The sequence below is a fragment of the Stegodyphus dumicola genome, chromosome 8 (genome assembly GCF_044657685.1).
Source record: "Stegodyphus dumicola isolate Sdum_Otavi_A_Nest chromosome 8, ASM4465768v1".
Classification (NCBI taxonomy): domain Eukaryota; kingdom Metazoa; phylum Arthropoda; class Arachnida; order Araneae; family Eresidae; genus Stegodyphus; species Stegodyphus dumicola.
The window spans coordinates 152,328,013-152,350,395 of record NC_140775.1 but is presented as its reverse complement, the minus strand read 5'-3'; the positions used below and the strand labels follow the sequence as shown (position 1 = coordinate 152,350,395).

The 22,383-nt window shown below is 33.8% G+C and overlaps 1 protein-coding gene across 2 annotated transcripts in view; it reads left to right on the top strand.

Annotated features, from left to right (window-relative positions):
• LOC118182036 (integrin beta-PS-like) overlaps positions 1-22,383 on the top strand; it is a 100,328-nt gene that overhangs the window by 37,754 nt on the left and 40,191 nt on the right. Inside the window, exons 9-12 of one of the 2 annotated variants that reach the window (XM_035351306.2) lie at positions 6,117-6,380; positions 12,230-12,309; positions 19,788-19,839; positions 21,091-21,246. In XM_035351306.2, the coding sequence (XP_035207197.1) occupies positions 6,117-6,380; positions 12,230-12,309; positions 19,788-19,839; positions 21,091-21,246 (552 nt within the window). The remainder of the gene's footprint in view (positions 1-6,116; positions 6,381-12,229; positions 12,310-19,787; positions 19,840-21,090; positions 21,247-22,383) is intronic. The other variant, XM_085822598.1, reaches the window with a different exon arrangement.

Below are 22,383 nucleotides of genomic sequence, written 5' to 3'. Positions count from 1 at the left end.
GTAAAGGTGATGTTTTTTATAGTAAAGAATTTGCAAGCACACTTAATACTAGGAATAGACTTTCTTTCAGACGCACAAGCTACACTGGATTTTAATGAAGCGTCTCTTAAACTGACGATGAAACCAGTGCGTGTAGAAAAGGTTGAACCGCCAAGGGTAAATCTCGACCACCTGCCTAATGACGAGCAAGATAGAATCCGACAAGTGGTAAGTGAATTTGCTTCCTTATTTAGTGATATTCCAGGATTTACCCAGGTTACTAACCATAGTATTGACACCGGAGATGCATTGCCGGTTCGTCAAAAACCATACCGGTATGATAAGAATAAGGAAAAAATTATAGAATGGCATATTACCGATATGCTACGTAAAAAGATCGTAACGCCTATCTCAAGTAGTTATGCTAGTCCGGTGGTTTTATGTAAGAAAAATAATGATTATCCTTTGGAGCATCCAAAAAGGTGGAGATTCGCTATTGATTATCGTAAATTAAATTCCATAACGAAATATCCGGTATATCCGTTACCGATTATAGAAGAAATTTTAAGGAACATAAAATCAACCAAATTTATGACAACTTTAGACTTAACGAATGGTTATTTTCAAATAGGGATCAGGCCTGAGGACGTGCCTAAGACTGCTTTTATAACCAAGTCTGGCACTTATGCATTTTTGCGAATGCCGTTTGGCCTTTCAGGCGCCCCAGCAACATTTCAGCGATGCATGGACATTGTGTTAAGACCTGTTCTCGGAAAGTCCACATTTATCTATTTAGACGATATCATTATTACTAGTGATAATCTAGACCAACATGTACAGGATTTAAGACAGGTGTTTTCTTTATTAAATGAGGCCGGTCTAAAAGTTAATGTCGAAAAATGCAAATTTGCAGCCCCTGAATTAAAATATTTAGGTTACAAAATATCGCAAAAAGGGATCGAGACAGATGAATCAAAAATAATCGCGGTACAAAAGTATCCCACTCCAAACACGGCAAAGAAGCTCTCTTCTTTTCTAGGACTTTGTTCATATTATAGGTCCTTTATAAAAGATTTTGCGGCTATCGCTGAGCCATTGTTAAAATTAAAAAGGAAAAAGGCAAGATTCTCGTGGACGGCCGAAGCCAATAGTGCTTTCGAAAAATTAAAACAAGCATTAACGCAAGCCCCTGTGTTGAAATTTCCTGAAAAGGATGAAAATTTAGAAATTTCAGCGGATGCTTCGGATTATGCGGTAGGAGCGGTACTTTCGCAAAATCAGCAGCCAGTAGCATTTTTTAGCCGAACTTTAAATCAAACACAAAGAAACTATTCCGCGACCGAGAGAGAGGCACTTGCAGTTCTGTTAGCAGTGCAAAAGTTCCGAGTCTATTTTGGAAAGGCGCCGATAACAGTATATTCTGATCATGCGGCGGTAACTAGATTGTACTCTGGAAAAAATTTATCCCCAAGGTTAATAAGATGGGCACTCAAGCTGCAAGAATATAATCTGGTAATCAAGCATACCCCCGGAAAGGAAAATATCGTAGCAGATGCCCTGTCACGAATTAAATTAGACGAACAGGGTAATACCGTAAAAGTTGCAATGCTGACAGCGTGTACAATAAATTCCCGAGAAACTGTAATAACCGAACTGGGTAAGGATCCTGAGTTTGGAAGTATTTATGAGTATTTGAAGGATCCTGAAAATTTTAGCCACCAAGATATTGTGGCGATAAGAAATAGGGCGGCCCATTACGAACTAATAGATGGTCTATTATTTTATACAAAAACTACGAATTCCAACAACGAATTTCGACCTGTTATCCCAGCTAGTCTTAGATTAAATATCCTGCAAGAGCTCCATGACAGCCCTTTAGCTTCTCATGCTGGTATTCGAAAAACTACTCAACGCGTACGCGAGGCAGTCTACTTTCCTGAACTGCAAAAGTTAACAAGGGCGTATGTCCAGTCCTGCCCAACATGTCAAGCCGTTAATTATATTAATTTCCGCCCGGCCGGGTTTCTAAATAGTATTAAATCCGAATTTCCAAATGAAATAATCGGTATCGATTTATTGGGCCCTTTCCCAAAAAGTCAGTTAAACAAAAGTCGCTATCTCCTTGTTATAGTTGATCATTTTAGTAAATGGACCGAAATTGTTCCCTTAAAACGAGCCTCCGCGAAATTAGTTACCGATTCTATTTTAAATAAATATATTTTAAAATACGGGGCGCCCCTAAAAGTTATATCGGATAATGGTCCTCAATTTGTAAGTAATATATTTGAAGACATGTGCCAAAAACTGGGCATACGTCATTTAAAAATGGTCCCGTATCGGCCGCAATCAAATATAGCGGAACGGGTCAACAGAAATATAGTGAAAATTATCCGTAGTTATGTTAAAAATTTTCATAAAAGCTGGGATAACTATGTCAATGAATTTGCTTTCGCCCTTAGGACCGCAAAACATGATACAACGGGCAAAACTCCTGCTGAGTTATTTCTAGGCAGAAAGATTATAACACCGTTAGATAAATTATTTTATGTGCAACAAAGAGCCCCAGAATTTAAAATGGGTGATATAGAAAAACTAATTAAGGAAGCAAAGAAGAATACGGAAGTAGCACAAAGAAAACAGAAGCTCTATTATGATTTGAAACGACGGGGAGTAACTTATAAAGTAGGGGATGAAGTACTAAAAATTAAGCATTCACTTTCTTCAGCACCAGAAGATAAAACTGCCAAATTTTTCCCACGCTTTGAAGGACCATATGTTATAGAAAAAATAACTCACGCTGTTGTAGTATTAAAGGCAAGAAATGGCGAAACCTGTTCCGCAAACATTGACCAGATAAAACCATTCTATGACCGTAATAAAATGCAAATCTTTTCAGATCTTTTGCAGGATCCGGTACGGCAGACACCGCAGGTACAAGTTCCAGAGGTGGGAAAACGACAAGTACAAGGGCAAGCCAATGAGAGACAGAAGCAAGTGAAAAGAAAATTGCCCCGCGGAAAAATTGAAGGTACAAAGAAAAAGAAGTCGTTCCACCGTCCAAAAAACAGAGTTCACGAACACCCCCAGAATGAAGAAGGGAGAAGGACGACGTATGTGGAAAAGACCGGGAGAAAGGACGGCAACTATAACCCGGCTGTGAAACGGAAGATTGACTCATCCGACAGAACTCTCCGCAGCAAAAGTCGCCGGACTGCGGAAGGGCCATCAGCGGCGGAGGAAAAAGTACAAGAAAAATTTGAACGGCCAACAACGAGGTCCAAGCAGGATCACGACAGAAGTTTCCCGGTTCCACCAAGACCAGCTGCCTTCAAACGGCCAAGACCACAAGCAGAGGACAGAAGGAAGATGTTCAAGGGTGGCCGTAGTGGTGAAAAACGGAAGCTTCCAGAGGAAAGCACTGAAGGGCGAGCCCGTACAAGAAGGAGGATCAACCAAGCAACGGTCTGCAGCACCTTTAAAGACTGGGCCCAGAAAAGGATGTCTGAATATTACAAAGATAAGTAAAATTTTGTGTTACTTTACAAACTTAAGTTAATCTTTCATTCTTACTGCAAGTGGCAGATTTGAAGAAGTTTTACCTCATGCGAGGTCTACCTTTATCGCCAAAAGGGCGAGAAATGAGTTGTGACCGATTTTCTTATTATGTTTTTCAATTACTCGCGCGTAAAACTAAAGTTGATGTATAATAGCGTTGTCTAAAGACTTAAATATTGTAAAAAGTTATTGTATAAATTTTATTTAAAACATTCTAACGAGAAAGACGTTTTAGTCTGAAAGACTTTTTGAAATGTAGTATTATTTCAATGTAGAAAGAATTGGCACTTGCTTTGAAAAGAATAGAAGTTAACAATGTACTACTAATGTATGTTTTCAAATGTGTAAAATTAACGGCATCTTGATATGTTCTTGTATACATGTGAACTGTTATTTTGAATGTTTAGAAATACCGTGATATGGTAAAAGTGAAAGTAATGTTAAAAAATTTGTTATTCGTGTGACTGTAAAGATTAAATCATGGTGAATATGTGTTAAAGGTTGAATGATGTAGTTAGGCTCTCTGACGCTACACTTTAGAGTTAGCCACTTTCAGAATAGTACCTCAGGGTCTAGAGTTGAAATTAGGGTGTGTTAAGAGGTCTCGTATGTTGAATTTTAACACGTTAGTGTTTTGATTATAGGAGGAAGTGTTGAACACATAGACAGAAACACATTCGTGTTTGGTGTTTTTACAACACATGTCAGAGAGCACGGGGAGAGATAATTAAAATAGTCATGAATGAAATAAGAATGTTAAGAAAAGTATATTCTATATGTTATTTGCAATGTCATTCTGTAACATTTCATTAAACTAGTTTTCCTTCCAGATCTCTGGAAGGAACCAGAATTGAATAAAGCTCCTGTTTTGATGCAGTACAGATGAAAAAGAAAAAAGATTGTTGTATATTCCGGGAGCTGCTATTGTAACAAATTTCTTTCTTTTAAATTTTTCTAGTTTCTAGCGAAGCATTTTTTGTTAAAGGTTGGCCTCGCGTTAGTTTCTAGAGCTAAAAGTTTTCAACAAGGTCGTTTTAGACCTCAGTTTCAAACTAATTAACTCTGGCGGGAAGTATGTAAGGATCTTAAGTTTTACTAACGTTTATTTTATTTTAAATCTTTACTATCACTTCTTATTTTCTACTTCCGGCCAGAATTATAAGCGTGAAGGAGTTTATGCAAAGTTGTCTGGCGAACGCCAAGTATTTAAGTGTGGCCTTTTTGCCAAGCAGAGGAGAGGAAGCCGTGAGTTCGAAGCAGGCCGCTTACCTTAGAAGTTACGCAGTTGCTACTTTGCCTTCCAGGCCAGAGGTTTTAATCCTCTTGATAAATTAAACGTATTGTAGTGTTCACAGTCTCTGTGCTACATACGCTTTCTGTTATTATAAGGCCAATCTTATTCTAAAGTTAAATTAGAGTTTAGTTTTATTTTGATATCTTTTAAGTTAGACCCCGAGTGGAGGGTCATTGTATTCCGAAGTACGGAAGTCATTGTATATAAAGAAAAAAATAAAGGGTTTTGTATACCCTTCGTCTGTATCCTGTCCACTTACTACAATTAGTGAACATAGCTTTAGTAAGCTCTCTGTTCTAGTCAGGTCATTGTATGTTTCCGAAGAAAGTTAGAAGAAACATTGAACCTGATAAACTTATAAGGTATTTCTCCCACTTCCCTAGCATGACTTCATGCTGTAACGGTAGCACGCTGGGGCGGTATTCCAGAGGTCCGTGGTTCGATTCCCGGCGAAGGCGTTTGCTAATTTTTCATCTTTTCTGCTTCCAGTTAACTTAATGACTCTACAAGTGGCGACAGAACTAAAAGGGTTGTGGATGATGATTCTCCGCACCCAGGATTTGGCGACTAGGTTCCCTAAAACCCTAGTCGCCCTTTAAAAAGGGGAGTATATAAGGTATTTCTCCCGCTACCCTAGTGTACCTTCGTGGTGTAACGGTAGCACGCTGGGCCGGTATTCCAGAGGTCCGTGGTTTGATTGCCGGGGAAGGCGGTTGCATATTTTTCATCTTTTCTGCTTCCAATTAACCTAATGACTCTACAAACTATCATTATTGAACTGCCTTACCCGATCTTTCGCTGGTGTGTTAACTTTAAAAAATTGATTCTGCGAAAATTACAGATATATAGCATAAAATCTTAATGGTGAAAAGCAATATTCTTTGATATTATTTCATCGAAAAATAACGTTATATACTTCTACACTTATTTAATTAAAGACTCAATTATTCAAGCTGCAGCTGTGCATTTATTTCATTGGATCGCATATGCGTTCAAACCTTGCAACAATCATTTTCCTCAAGTGGCAATAGTTCTTATTTTGCCTGACACAAACTGAAAACAATCTGATAGAAGTTTCTTTAGAGGTGTTTATAATCGCTCCCTTAATTTGCGATAATGCTTTTTTAGCTAGAGTTTGGGCACTCCTACGTGAAATGTCGTTGATTTATTACGTAAAATAATCCTCTAAAATGTACCCACAACGTAAAGTTAGCTATAAAAGTGCTGATTTACTTAATATGGAAACAATATACAAGCCTGTGAGTAAATAATATCCATTATCTTTCAGCTCGGTGGCATCATTAGTCCCAATGACGAAACATGCCATTTGGATTCTCGTGGCTCCTATACCAAAAGTACAGAACTTGATTACCCATCCTTGAGTCAAATAAAAAATCAAGTGAAGAAGAATTATGTTAATATAATCTTTGCGGTTACCAGCGATCAAGTAAAATTATATGAAAAACTCAGCAGATTGCTTACGGGCTCTAGCACTGGTAAATTGGAGAACGACTCGAGCAATGTTGTTGACCTCGTCAGGCAACAGTATGATGTAAGTATGTAATATTTACTTTTAATTATTAACCATATTTTGTATAAGCTGACTTTGTTCCATATTTTCTGATTTTTATAGGACTCATCTTTCTAACCAGAATATCACACGAAGAGTCTGTTAGAAGCATTGGTTTGAAGGCAGGTGCAAAAAGCAAGAATTATAATTTATATAATTTCTTTGTTAATACTGAAACACCTAATTTTAAAACTCAGGATGGTAGCATGGCCCTCTTTCAGTAGTTATTTGGAAGCAACTATTGGCTAATATAGTGTGTTATTTAAAATAAGATTTTCAAGGTTATTTTCCTCCACAGAGTTGCCTCGTAATCATGGGAACGACAGCCGCAGCAGACGATTCGGAGCTGCTAATTTTTTTCTCCACTTCATTCCCACTTAGCTTCATTCGCTTCATGAAAAGCTTGCGAAAGAAGGTTGAGCTGTACTACAACCTCAAATGAGGTGGAGGAGATAAATGCTGTGCGATGATGACTACACAATGGAGACGTCACGCGTTACTATCATAAATGAGGATGGTTAGCAAGTAGCCTACTTTAAAATAACAGACTAGAATGTTAAAAAGGACTTAGTAAAGGAATTTAATGATAAAGAAAATAAAAATTAGCTGCTGGAATTGATATAATAGCGTAAGTAGAACTTGAAGTTTTTAATGTAGCTTGGAATTTCAAAAATAACTCTCTTCAGCAGCAAATGGAAAATCAGACGAAGAAAAATATGTGCTTACAAGATTTTTTTCGTTCTCTTTTTTGCATTCATTCTATTTATGCACAATGTTTCGAGAAGTTCCTGGTGAAATGACAGGAAAAGAAATTTTCATGTTTTGATGGCAGAGCAACTTGAAATCAAGAAAATAAAATGATGCCGTTTCTTCTTAGCAGAATGATGATATTTGGAATGCAGGCAAAAGGCAAACCGAGGAAGTTTTACGATAGAGTACTGATGAAATTGAGTTAATTCTAGGTGGATAAAATGCCGAAGAATAGAAGATTTCTTTTTAAAAAGCGAATATATTTTGAGTGAATAAAAAGTGAACTGAACAGCAAAATCTCTTAAATGTATGATTGATAAAATTCTTATGTTCTTTATTGACATAAAAAAAAGCAAAAGTATCGTCAGCATCGTAATCCAAAATAAAAGTTATTAATTTGTAGGATTGGGATCGCCTTGCCAGACGTAAACTTTAAATCTAGCGGTGATTATTATTTTGGAAAGGAAAGTATGTGTTTGATTGAGTAATGAGGATTAATTTATCAATATCAACAGGTGAGAAATGAAATTAGAACCAGGTTTGCTAGCTATTCCAATTCACTTTCCTCTGGAACATAAAAATGATTTTTACAATGAACAAAGAATTTGATGAAAGTATTGAGAAGAGTATTTTTTATTTTATTGACAAACACAAAAGAATATTTTATGATATACGTGTTGTTAACTATTAAAGCAGAAAAGTATAGAAAATACTTAGCGAAATAATTGTAGAGACATTAGTTAATTTCGAAGCAGGAGAGCTGAAAAATGAGCAACGCCTTCGCCGGGATTCGAACTACGGACCTCTCAAATTCGCGTCGAGCGTGCTGACCACTACACTACGAAGGCATGCTAAGAAGGTGGGAGAAATGCATTAAATACCCCCTTTTAAAGGGCGACTGGGGATTAGGGGACCTAATCTCCAAATCCTGGTTGGGAGAATCGTCACCTACCACCCTTTTAGTTCGGGCGCCACTCTGGAGAAATTAGATATTTTTTTAAAGCAGGAAGGATAAAAAATGAGTAGTGCCCTCGCCGGGAATCGAACCATGTATCTCCCGAATTCGCGTCGAGGATGCTGACCACTACTCTACGAAGGCATGCTAAGAAGGCGGGAGAAATACCTTAGACAGTAAGTGCACTGCTTGGAATTGAAATAAAGGAGGGGGGAAGAAATACCTGTTTTTGCAGACTTTCAGAAGAGCATATAAAAGAACTAGTGATAAAGAATTTTTAAGGAAATGTATGGACTTTCATTTAAGATATTACAAATACCGACGACTCTGCTATCGGCATTTGTAAAGACATGAATATTTATAACAATTACTTTTGGTATTTTATAATAGCACATATTTAAATATTTAATTAGTAGTAAATTACCATTATACAATGATAAGGTGATGGAAGCAAAATTTTGACTTTGTTTCACGTGCTTTCTTTCAGATTTTTTTTTTTTTTTTTTTTTTTTTTTTTACATTTGCTCTGATTTTTCTATTTTTATACGGCTTTGCTTAGATTTTTATGTTTGTTTACGTCCGAGTTGAAAATCAGTTTCTCACCCACTTTTAAAGGGTAGAGTTTTTCGATTTCTTACGCGCATGTGTTTTTGAGATAACTATACAATACTTCGTAGTGATTTTTTTAAAACTGATACAGAATTGATTTTTCTACAATGTTAAAATGATCGGACATTTCACACATATCCCTGCTTAACATTCAAATTAGTCATTGAAGAATTTCGATTTTTGCCGTATCGGATAAACTTCGAAATAATGTTTGTTTAGAAATCCTAGCGTAATTTTCCGATTTAGGGCAATTTTTATAGGCGGATTGATTACAAGAATCATGAGGCTGTTGATAAGAACGAATTTTAAAATCAGAAATTTCAATTTCAAAGAATTTAAAGTGAATGGACTGAAATTTCGAATCATCGGTAGAATCGGAAGATCTTGAAAGAAAGTCAACTCTCCGTGTTTCATTGTTATGCTGAAAGCTTATATAAGAATGTTTTTCTTACTCCGAAGGCAGTGGATTTCTTTATTCCTTTTCCAGAGTTCCTCATATTTAAAAAAAGTATAAAATTAAATATAAAAAAATTAAACTGCAAATTTTAAATCAAATGAATCAAAGAACAAAATTAGTCCTTACAACATTTTTTGTTATATAAGAGGCTAAGAATACAGTCAAGGGGCGCACATAAAATATGTTTCTGTGCATTAACGGAATTTTAACAAGCAATAGAAGTGATATAATGGAAATAGTATAAGAATGATTACGTTTGATGCATTAAAATTTCTCTTCGATAATTTTGATTTAAAGTGTTTTCATTGTTAGAAACATATGAATTTGTTTCGAGTCCCTATGTGACCAAGAATATTACGATAGCTAAAACAATTACTTTTTATATTTTAGCACTCCATTAAAACTGTGCGATATAAGAATTTTTTATATATTATAAGGTATTTCTCCCGCCTTCCTAGCGTGTCCTCGTGGTGTAGTGGTCAGCACACTGAGCCGGTATTTCAGAAGTCCTTGGTTAGGTTACTGGCGAAGGCGTTTGCTCATTTTTCATCTCTCCGGCTTTTCCAATAATACTAATGTCTCTACGTTGATATAAGCTCAATGAGGAACTGAAATATTAATGGTGTAGTTACGTATTTATAACTTCTATACAAGGTGCATAATAACAGCTCAGACCATTGTAGGGTTTATATTTATTTTAACTAACATTTATTTTAAGTTTAAACTATCTTTCCTGTCAAGCCTTACTTTCCTCTGGAATTGCCAATGCCAGAGTATGTAAATTTTAGTAGAACGCGCAAGGATTCAAATTGTCAGCGGAAGTAATCTGAGTTAAATAGAAGGGAAACGAGTTCGATAGTGTGCTCTCTTGCTTCACGAGCGTGGAGGTGGCTAGTTAGAAATTGAAGAACCACGCGTTTCGGCCTGTGTGCTTGCCTCAGTAGATAGTTAAATCTTTCAACGTAATATTCAGAAGTTTGCTGAATTGTCAGCGGTATCTTAGAACGCGGTTAGGTTAGTTACGTTTAGAGAGCCTCGTAGTTAGTCTCTTGTTATTATTCTTTTTTTAGTTTCTTATTTTTATTTTACCGCCGGGTCGGCGTAGTTTGTGAGCGTCAAGACCACGCATCTGTAATTTCTAAAGTTGAATAAAAAGGGATTTAAACCCTTCTCAAGACTTTGTATACTTTCCAGTTCATAGCAGTCACCACTATCGTTGCGTGCAGGTTGGAAGCGCGCAACATTACACTATAAAAATCTGAAATTTGATTCTTTCTTTCCTTGGCGCTTTCCATTCCGTATAAAAAGGACCTTGAAAATTTTATTTATTAGCCCAAAGGGGTGTTAGATCCCAAGGGCTATTAGTCTCAAAACTGCATTTTGCGTCATTTCACTTTCTGCGTTGATTCACTTTTCAGACTCATGCCACCAAATAATATCACCATTCATTATGTTTAAAGATGCTTTAAGAATCTGCATGAATGTTTCTGGCATTGCGAAAAATCAATGGTACTTAGTACCTTGAGCCATCAAATTTTCAATAATGTAGTCCTCTGACCAAACATGGGCACTTGGAAGCCCGAATTTTGAATTTCGAATTTGTTTTATTATCGATTTCAAATTTTGTAAAACTTGAACGAATTTTATTTAACAAACTCAACAATTTCAAAGCGAGCAATGGCAACGCTGTTGGAAGAAAAATTATCTCCAGCTTGCGAGACTGTGTATCGGAAATATGCTGTTTTGCGATTTTCAAATATTTTGTGATACTGCTCTTGAGTTGAATTTTATGTGCTTTAAGTGCGAATAATATGATGTTTAATAAATAAAGGCGACACTCAAAGATGTTAAAAAAACTCCCTTTTGGGCGCAATATAAAATTACTTAATTTTTTTCAATTTTTTCTTTTCTTTTTTTAATCTTTTGTCACTTTGCATAATGCATAAATTATCTTCCAACGAAAATGAAGCTAAAAGTCGTGTAAGAAATTAAATTAAAATATTGTGAAAGGAGTATTCATCTTTTTAATCCAAAGGGGCAGTTTGCCCAGAAAGACTATTGATTTTGTTTTGTCATTTTGCTTTGATTCACTACAAGCGTTGCTTCACTTTTCAGATTGTTGCCACCAAATATTATCGCTCTGTATTATATCTAAAGAAATTAAATAATGAAGAATCTGCATAAATATATGTATGTTTCTCGCATTGTCATAAAACAATGATACATAGAGCCATACAATTTTGAATAACGTAATCCTCCTGCGAATATGGGCACCTGGGAAGCCCAAATTTGAAATATGGAATTTGTTTTATTATTGATTTCATATTTTGTAAACATTTAACGAATTTTTGATTAACAAACTCAAGGATTTCAAAGCGAGCAATGACAACATTGTACAGAAAAAGCATTTTTATCTCCAACGCGCGAGACTGTTAATTCTTAAGATATGTCCAATTTAAAATTATTTTGATCTTAAATTGAATTTTTTTGGTTTAAGTGCGAAGAACATGATATTTAATAAATAAAGGTAACACAAAAAATGTTAAAAAACGCCCCTTTGGGCGTAATTTAAAATCTGAAACCTTTCAGATTAAAAAAAAAGTATTTTGTTTTCATTTTTACTTTTATTTATTTATTTTTACTGTTTTATTGTTTTGTTAATAATTTTATATGCATCGTGTATTTTTAGGCCACTTTTAACGGTTTTTCTTAATTTAAAAAACTAAAAGAATTAAACCATAAAGCCTTTGTTTAACATTAATTTTTATGTTTTACATACATGCAACAGTTATATATAGTGTATAAAGCATGACACAAATTTGACTCTTTTTAGATGCTTCAGCGACTACAGAGTAAGAGAAAAAGTGTAAGAATCATGTAAATCATATGTAAATCATAAGAATATATAATTACCAAATGCCTGAAATCTAAATAAGGCGATATGAAAGGAGATAAACATTTTAAAGCGTTGCCTACTGACGAAGAACAATTTCTTGCTTTCATTTGCTGAGGAGTTAACAATAAATCGTTTTTATTTCATGTGATTCTTTTCTGTTCCAGAAAATCACTTCTTCTGTGGAGTTGACAGATAACAACAATGATCCCAATATACGCATCTCTTATTACTCCAAATGCCTCGGGTATGTTTTGTTCACTGTTGTATTAATATAAATTTTAAGATGAAATTTATTGAAATTTGCTTTAATTTTACTGTCATTTTAAACAGAATGTATTGCAATGTATTATAATGCAATTATAAATCGAAAGAGCCATTTTACTAACCATATTCCTTTCTTCATATATATATATATATATATATATATACATGTATATGTCACATTTACCAGTCTGGTAATTTGTATATTTCTGTTTTAAAAATTGGTTATAGATATAAGACTGCATGTTACTTATACGGTGTTTTTTAAATGTTTTTTAATATACAGGTCATGCACAAAAGAGTGGTAAAATTTCAAAATTCAGTTAAAAATGTGTTTTTCATTTTAATTGGGCATAATCCACACCATCGGCAGTGGAAACCAACCAAATTTCTCATTCATTATTGACAGTTTGCTTCTCATGTTTACTGAGAGGCCACGGGGCCAGTGTTAAGATGGTGTCGCAACAGAAGAAAGCTTTCTGTATGCTCCGATGTGAAGTACCCGGATCTATCATTACACATTGTAGCATGAATTTTCTGCACAGTTTAAAAGAGGTATAGCTATACAAAATTAAGCGCTTAATGCGCTGGATCACACGAGGGCCTTTTCCTTTTATCTCTGAAGCAATTGTGATTGATTTCTGGTCTGGGAAACTAGTAGGTCTAAATGGATTATTACTGTGGCAGTTACCTTTCACATGTAGCTGGAGCTTCCCTCGCCAATTTCAAAGGAATTTGCGAATATTTTTCAGTTGTATTCTTTCATAGCGCTTAATGAGACATGCTGTAGATGGGAAACAGTGATCTTCTCCTCATTCAGCCACCACAATTTTGAAAGGTTGTTAAAAATTCGTTTACTTACTACCATTATCTACATTCATTCAAAAGCTACTTCACTGTATTATAGTACACGTGATACATCGAAACTGAGATGAATTCTATCACATTGGGGTCGTGTAATCCAAGGGTGCACATTCTGATAAACAGTTGACGTTATTAATGGTGTACATTGTATTTTGTAAGGAAAGATAAATACTTTAGCTTTTAAAGCATATTTTAATTGCCTTGCATTTATTATTTTAAGTTTGTTTAAGTTTAATATTTATTTTTTTCCTGTTGGTCAAATTGTTCATCTCACTAACTTTTCTTAAAATATTTAAATTTACTACGGTACTTATTTAAATGTTGCTTATTAATATATAGATTGCTAATCAATACCTCAGTTCAAAGTTCCTGTATTATATCGAGAGAAAGGTAAATGAAATCTATGTATTGTCCTTTCAGTGTTCAAGGAAAGGTCACACGTTTTGCAATTTAAGTCAGAGAGAAATGCTATCAAACAGGAGACCGACAGCGAGTTGTTTGAATTTACTAATTTAAGAACACAAAATAATTTACCCAAAGAAATTAAAAGCATTACCTCTGCGAGCACACAAATGATAACGAAACAGCCCTTTTGCTTTATGAACTAGAAGGTGTTTTACTATTTTGACACATTTAAAAAAATCACATTAAATATAAAAAAAAAAAAAAAAATCTGAAATTTTTCAGATTTTAAATTACGTCCAAAGGGGCGTTTTTTTAACGTTTTGAGTGTTACCTTTATTTATTAAATATCATGTTCTTTGCACTTAAACCATAAAATTCAGTTCAAGAGCAATATCGCAAAATAATGTTAAATTAAGCATATCTTTAGAATTTCCGATATACACAGTCTCGCGAGCTGGAGATAAAAGTATTTTTTTTCTATATAACGTTGCCATTTCTCGCTTTTAAAGCATTGAGTTTGTAAATCAAAAATTCGTTAAAGTTTTACAAAATATAAAATCTATAATAAAACAAATTCCAAATTTGGGATTTCAGATGCCCATATTCGCAGTAGGATTTCGTCATTCAAAATTCGATGGCTCTATGTACCATTGTTTTATCACAATGCGAGAAATAGACAATCATTTATGCAGATTTTTCATTATTTAATTTCTTCAAATATAATGCAGGACTCTAACATTTTGTGGCAACAGTTTGAAAAGTGAACCGACGTTTATGAGTCCGACGCAAAATCGCAAAACGAAAACAATAGTCCTTCGGGACTGAAATCCCTTTGGACTAAAAACAAAATCTGAAATGTTTCAGATTTTAAATTACGTCCAAAGGGGCGTTTTTTAACATTTTGTGTGTTACCTTTCTTTATTAAATATCATGTTCCTCGCACTTAAACCATAAGATCCAGTGCAACAGCAATATCGCAAAATAGTTTTAAAACGAGCATATCTTTAGAATTTCCGATACAGAGACACACGCGCTGGAGATAAAAATGTTTTTTCTGCACAACGTTGCCATTGCTCGCTTTGAAATCCTTGAGTTTGTTAATCAAAAATTCCTCAAAGTTTTAAAAAATAGGAAATCGATCATAAAACAAATTTCAAATTTCAAATTTGGTCTTCCACATGCTCATATTCGTTGGAGGATTACGTTATTCAAAATTCGATGACTCTATGTACCGTTGTTTTATCACAATACGAGAAATATACATACATTTATGCAGATTTTTCATTATTTAATTTCTTCAAATATAATGCAGGACTCTAACATTTGTGAAAAGTGAACCGACATTTATGAGTCCGACGCAAAATGCCAAAACGAAACTAATAGTCCTTCGGGATTCAAATCCCTGTGACTAATAAATCGGGGTATTTGCATTTTAAGGCAAATGTTATATCTTTATTAGATTATTATTGTATTATATTTGCTCATAGAAAGGAAATTATATTCTATTTTTATTAAATTATATTCTATTTTTTCGAACCTGAGTGGTCCAGGTTTGGGTGTCCACTTCTTATGAATCTTAATCTTTTGCTTCACCAGTAGAATGTTGAGAAAAGAATTTACAGATTTTTTCGTTATTAATAACAAACAGTTTGAAAGGCATTTCAGAAAGGGTATTTTTAGCGTATGGAATCACGTCTAATAATTTTTTTATATATCAGAAGTTTTTAACTTTTCAGTTTTTTCTTGTTTATTCATTACGTAGAGACATTAGGTATTTAGGAAGCAGACAAGATGAAAAATATGCAACGCCTTTGCCGGGAATCGAACCGCGGACCTCTCAATTACGCGTTGAGCGTGCAGACCGCTACACCACGAAGGCTCGCTAAGAAGGCGGGAGAAATATCTTATAATTAACTTTTTAACGCTTTATAATTCGCATGCAAATAGTTTATCTGTTCCCTCTCAAAGAAGAATGGGTACATTGTAGTGTTTTCTTTGATTTGCATTTTTATTTCTAAACTCTTGGTAACTTAACAACAAATAACTTTTGTACATGTATGACATATTCAAACCAGTTAAAAACCTTCTTTCTAAAATTTCTTTCTTTCTTTTTTAAGTGAGAAATCTTATTTTTTAAAAACTTAGATATCGATGAGCTCGTAATAATAACCATTTTGACATATTTCATATGTTGATCTGAAATCTCTTAAGAATCGGATTGCAAACTTTTTAAAATATAATATTTCTATACTTTTTAGATCTCCATTGAGCAGCTGCAACGGGTTCCAGATTGATTTATAACTTTACAATACACGTATGTCTCAATCACAATGTGATCACAAATAAGTACCTTGACAGCTTGTCACAACACCGGAAACATTTATTAACAGCGAAAGAAGAGAACACTAGTATCGATGGTGAAAACAAATATCCGGATATTGTGTCAGTAATTCTTTTAAATGCCTAAAATGAAAAGTTAGAAGATTTAACCTTAATAAACAAGCTCTAAACGTTAATCTCCTAGTTACACAGCTAAAAAATGTACATACGAGATGAGCACGATAACAATTAACATCTAAAAAAAATCCAGTAAAATTTTGGGACATCGTATCGAAGCAAAATAGGACACTTGCAATAAATAACAAATTAAAAGCCAGTTAATGAAGCCAATTAGATCTGTACCAGGCATGTAATGTATCCGTTAAAAATATCTTTATTCAGCTATAAACATTTATAACGAAAAAAATTCTTTTTAGCCCAAAGGACTAATAATTTCGTTTCGGCATTTTGAGTCGAAACCTTTAAAAGCCATCCAATTTTGAATAACGTACGTCTCCACTCGAAATGGGCATGTGGAAGCCCAAATTTTGAATTTGTTTTATTATCTATTTCATATTTCGTAAAAGTTGAACGAATATTTGATGAACAAACTCAACGATTTGTAAAGTGAGCAATGGTGCTGTAGGAAAAAAATGCATTTTTATCTCCAAAGACTATGCATCGGAAATTTTAGTTATCCTTTTTTTAACATTATTTTGTGATATCGCTGTTGAATTGAATATTATTGTTTAAGTGAGAAGAACATCATATGTAATAAATAAAAGTAACACACAAAACGTTAAACAAAACCCCTTTGGGTGTAATATAAAATTTGAGAACTTTCATACTTTTTCCTAGTTTTTCTTTCTTTCTTTCGACTTTTTTTTAAATTTAAGGGTAGAATTTTCTTAAACTAGCAAATTTTTCTTCTGAATGCAACAGAAAATTCATTTTTGCCAGTCAGTGCAATGCAGTAGTGATGGAGGAAATTACACTTAGGCGTTTAATCTACGTATGTACTCTTTAGAACGCAAAGAATAAATCATTTCATTGTAAATTTGAGGGAAACGTTATGGCAATTAAAAATCGACTTTTATGCCAAATTTCTATCATTATTTCTTCGAGAGCATCGTAGTGCAACATTAAAAAATGATCCCATAAATTATAGATATATGGGTAGAATCATTAGTAATATTTTTTTAATGATTTTAGGCTTTTCAGAAACGCTCTCCTTCATCACCAGTATGTATCACTAAACCACTAAAGGCATTTATGTTTCAATATTTCCGTGACTTTCTAGTATTCTTTCTTTGTAGTTAAAACTTCTTTCAACTTATTTGCAGGATTCGTACAGAAGTAGTAATAAACCTTTGATCTACTTTTCATCAAGTTTTTAAAAAGGTCTTGTCGTTATTCCAACTTCATGCAAGAGATTATGTAAAATTTCTTTCAGGTCCGTTAACAGAATATTCTAAGTTTTGGTTTCTTCTGAAGCATTCTCTCTTCCAGGTGTCAGTCAGGCTCACCAGGGACTGAGCGGTAATGTCGCTGAACGCTCTTTATTCGGACCGTGGTTCGAATCTGGAAAACGGGCTAGCTGCAAAGGCAATTTTGTAGTTTGCCCATGTGTAGCGTGTATACGAGCCAGATTCACTTAAAGCGTTCTCCAAGAAGACATCCCTCCAGTTAGGCAGGTAGCCTCCGAGTACATTGCCATAATTAAATAAACCAAATCAGGTGTCAGTAAGGCGATTGGACTTATTAAGACGTATAACCAGGGAACCATACATCTAAGCGTTGTTAGCTTCTGTTGATTTTCCTCAAAATATTTTTAAACTTTATCTTTCTGTTGCCATTTACCATTAAAAAAAATCTTTCTTGCCGTGACTGCACACTTGAAAGCCGTGAGGTTACAGACTCCCCCTCTGGATCGTACGGCATCTCAGCGAAATGCCAACAATATCTGTCAGCAAACCGGAATATTTCGATGGCTACGTTTGGAGACTTCTTGCATGGATTAATTATGTGGGCTTCTTTAAAATGCGCATTTTGATTACCATCATAATATCTTTCATACATCTTGAACACTTGAACACTTAATTTAAAAGAATTTGTGTAATAGGAGGCATCTGTACTACAGTATTTACTTCGCATATACTAGCAACCATATGCTGAAAAATTTGTTCTGTAGATAGAACTTTATAATGAAGCATTTCAGTCTTTACATTTTCTCTCGATGAAGATCCCGGCTCTAAAATTAACAATTCATCTTCAAACCGCAAAGATTCGAGGTGATTCTCTTCAAACTTCATTAAATCGGGATAATTCATCAAAGAACATAGAATAAGGATAATTCTTCTCAAATTTTATTGAATCAGGATAATTCATCCAGCAGCGCAGAATCAGGAAGATTCTTTTCAAATTTTATTGAATAGGGTTGATTAATTTAATTGCGTAGAATAATCAGGATGATTCTTGAAAAGTTCCCTACGCGAGGTTGGATCTTTGCCTGGTTCGAAGAAGCCGATTTGTAACCAGGGAGCCATTATCTAATCGTTGATAGTTTCTATTGATTTACATCAGTTACTGATTTTCCTCAAAATGTTTCTAAAACGTAATCTTTCTGTTGCCATTTTAAAAAAATCAGTCTTTCCGTGACTACTGAAAGAAAATCTGAAAGGTTACAGATTTTAAATTACATCCAAAGAGGCATTTCTTTAACATTTTATGTGTTGCCTTTATTTATTAAATATCATGTTCTTCGCACTTAAACCATAAAATTCAGTTCCAGAGCAATATCGCAAAATAATTTTAAATTGAACATATCTTTAGAATTTCCGATACACAGTCTCACGCGTTGGAAATAAAAATGTTTTTTCTGTGCAACGTTGCCATTGCTCGCTTTTAAATCCTTGAGTTTGTTAATCACAAATTCGTTAAAGTTTTACAAAATATAAAATCGATAATAAAACAAATTCCAAATTTCAAATTTGGGCTTCTCAGATGCTCATATTCGCAGTAGGATTATGTCATTCAAAACTGGATGGCTTTAGCTACCGTTGTTTTATCACAATGCGAGAAACATACATACATTTATTCTTCATTATTCAATTTCTTGAAATATAATACAGGGCGATAATATTTGGTGGCATAAGTTTGAAAAGTGAAACGGACATTCAGAGTGATTCGAAGCATAATCGCGAAACAAAAATAATAGCCCCTCAGGGACAAAGCCTCTTTGGTCTAAAAATAAAAGGAAATAAAAACCGTTGTTTAAATTTAAGTAGCTGCCATTAAGAAGTAGCTGCAATCATTTGGCTGTTAAATCGAGACTACGTCAACAAGAACATTTGGGGGGGGGGGTATATCGCCTTGAAGAATTGCACTCATGATGTCTGTATTATTTATCTTTTATATGGAAGTTATAATATATGCATAAAATTAATGTATTTAGTATAGAAAACAATATAAAACTATGTATCTAATAAAAGTGGTTATATAAAATTAAGGTCAAAGGAATATATTTCTCAAGATACAAAACAATTTTCTAAACGTTTTTAAGTATACAGCTTTTGAAAATTGAAGTCCAGCGCATATATTTTATTGTTTTATTTAAACATGTGGCGAAATAGTAAAAGTATTGGTAAGTATTTGAAAATGCATGTAGAAAATTTTAATTGTGAAACTTAAATTTGTGTATTGGTCAGTCTTTAAATTAAGCACACAGGTTAAGGAGTTTCTATTAATCAATGTAAGGTATGATGGAAGTTTATGATGTGGTTAAACGTTGCATAGAACTCACAAGCTATTTTATATTTTTATTTTATAATGCAATAAATTTAGAGAAAATGATTTGAATTTTTTTCCTTACAGTAATAAAATAGAGAAAACAAACGTATGCAAAGGTCTTAAAGTAGGAACGCATGTAAGTTAATATACAATTTATGTCCCTATTTTACTGCTTTAAAATTTGATGCCTTTTCTAATGTATATAATCTTCTAAAGCAATTAAGTTTAAGTGTAATCATTTTCATATTATAATTTTAAACGCATGCTTAGTTTCTGTGACAAAACGGTTAAAATCTTTTTTAAACATACAGAGGTCGTTTGCATACTTTTGAACAGCTTTTATAAGGCAAGTAAATGAAATAAAGGAAGCATGAAAAATTTAATTTATAACATTTTTATACCAAGTAATAAATTATTATCTTTTAAAATCAGAATTTTTAATATATTAAAAATGGCTGAAATATCAACAATGTCAGTAGAAATAATTTACTGTCGTATATGATATTTACTAGGCGTGATAAAGAATTTCAAATTTTGATCATGGGAGCAATTGTAGAGTGACTCTTGAAACAAATGGAATTCATGAAGAAAGCCTGTAGTTCAAAATTCATAGCAATCAATATGGTATAGTAAACACATTTCACTGCAAAGTTTTAAATTCTTATGATTTGCGGATTTCAAAATCATTTGGCAAGACATGGACATTACAGCTGATAGTTATATATATAATATTTACATGTGTATAGCACAAAATAGAAACACACACGTTCACATTCTTATTTATACAAAATTTGATACTTTTATATACACTAATTAATAAACACAATTCTGTTTTTTGTTCCTAAGAAGTGCGACATTTTTGAAGCAATTTCCTTATTTTTTCTATTACGTGAATGTATTGGTGCAGAGGTTCGTTAGCAAATTTTATGGTGCATAACCGGAAAAGTTATATAGCATAAAAGTATAAAATATTTTAAATAAAAAAGTCATAACGGAAGGCTCGACTTATAAACACACATCACAGTTAACAATTTTTTAATTAATAATTTATTAATAATTAGCTAGTTCGTAAGAAAAATACAGTTTGTGAGGAACACTGCATGATTATGCAAAATAAAGGAAAAATAATAACAGCAGTAAATGTAAAAGCAGTTAATCAAACTTTTCAGGAAATTGTCCAATTTTAGTTAGCATATTTTTTTTGAATAATTAATCTATAACTAAATAGCAAACAAAAACAAGGAATTCTGATATATACGAAGAAATATGAACTCTGCGTGTAAAGATCATTAATTTCAATTCTCAATTATCATTCAAAATTAATGTTTATATTTATACTAAGTTTTAAATATATTTGACATGTAATTAATTATGTTACGCATATTAGGTGACCTTTGAAATATCTGTAGAGTACACGTTTTGCCCTCGAGATCGTAGCCAGTGGAACCGAACATTTCAAATCTATCCTGTTGGAGTGCCTGACCAGTTGATCATTCACCTGGAAATGATTTGCGAATGTGAATGCGAAAAACCAAAGTACCAGGTAAACAAAGTTCCTTCCCTTCCTTCAATTCTCTGAAAAACCCTGTTAAAAAATATACTGAAAAAATATCTATTGCTTTCATTACCAATTCTTCTTCTAAACAGGTGCACACTACTTGATGGAAACATTTGGGGCAGTTTGCCTGTAAATGAAAAATGTTCTTGGGTATTCATAAAATTTCTTGCGAATACAGCTTTGCGTATATAGGAGAAATTCACAGATTTGTGAAATTTTGGGTAGAGGAATACATCCTTTATGTCAGATAAAAGGAAGGGGAAGGTCTTCAGTAATGTCTTATTGTTAAGTGTAGGGCTTACTTTACTTTTTTAACAGTTATTTTTATTTTGGAACAAGCCTTTCCTTTATCTTCTCATTTCTCACTTACATTTCCCTACCAGAATGAGTTTTCAGGATTACGATTTATGTAAATGAGTTAGAAACGAGTATTTAAGCTGAAGTCTGGGTCACTTTGTAGAGACATTAGGTTATTTTGAAGCAGGAGAGATGAAACATGAGCAATCTCGCCTGGACTCGAACCACGGACCTCTCGAATACGCTTCGAGCGTGCTGACCACCACTACACCACGAAGGCATACTAAGAAGGCCGGAGAAATACATTATAACTTCAATAGAGCGTAGGAGAGCGTGTACTGCCTTTTGGCCACATTGTTGCTGCTAGCATAAGCTTTCTGTCATACGGCCGTATTTTTACGTGCTGTCAGGGATCGGTATACGTCGGCAATCTTAAATAAGATCCAACTTTGTTAGTTAATTCTGTGCAGCTTCGGCTGGTTTATTTTAGTTAGTTTTAGATTAATTTTATATTTTCTATCTTGAGTTGCCCGAGAATGGGTTATCTGTTATCTGATTTTGATTTGGAATAAAGGGTAAATTTTACTCTTCTTTGGACTTGTTGCTTACAAGAACTGAGCCAATAGTAGCTACATAGTTCTTCAATATTCTAGCTCTTATGGAATTCTAAATTAGCTACGATATTACATACGATATTAGGAACCATAACTCTCATTTTACGGAAGCAAAAATTATTTCTCGAATTAATACGCTGCTGAATTTGTATTTCCTAAAAGCGTTTAAAATTTTTATATATACTGATCCTGTTGAAGGTTGGAATTCTGT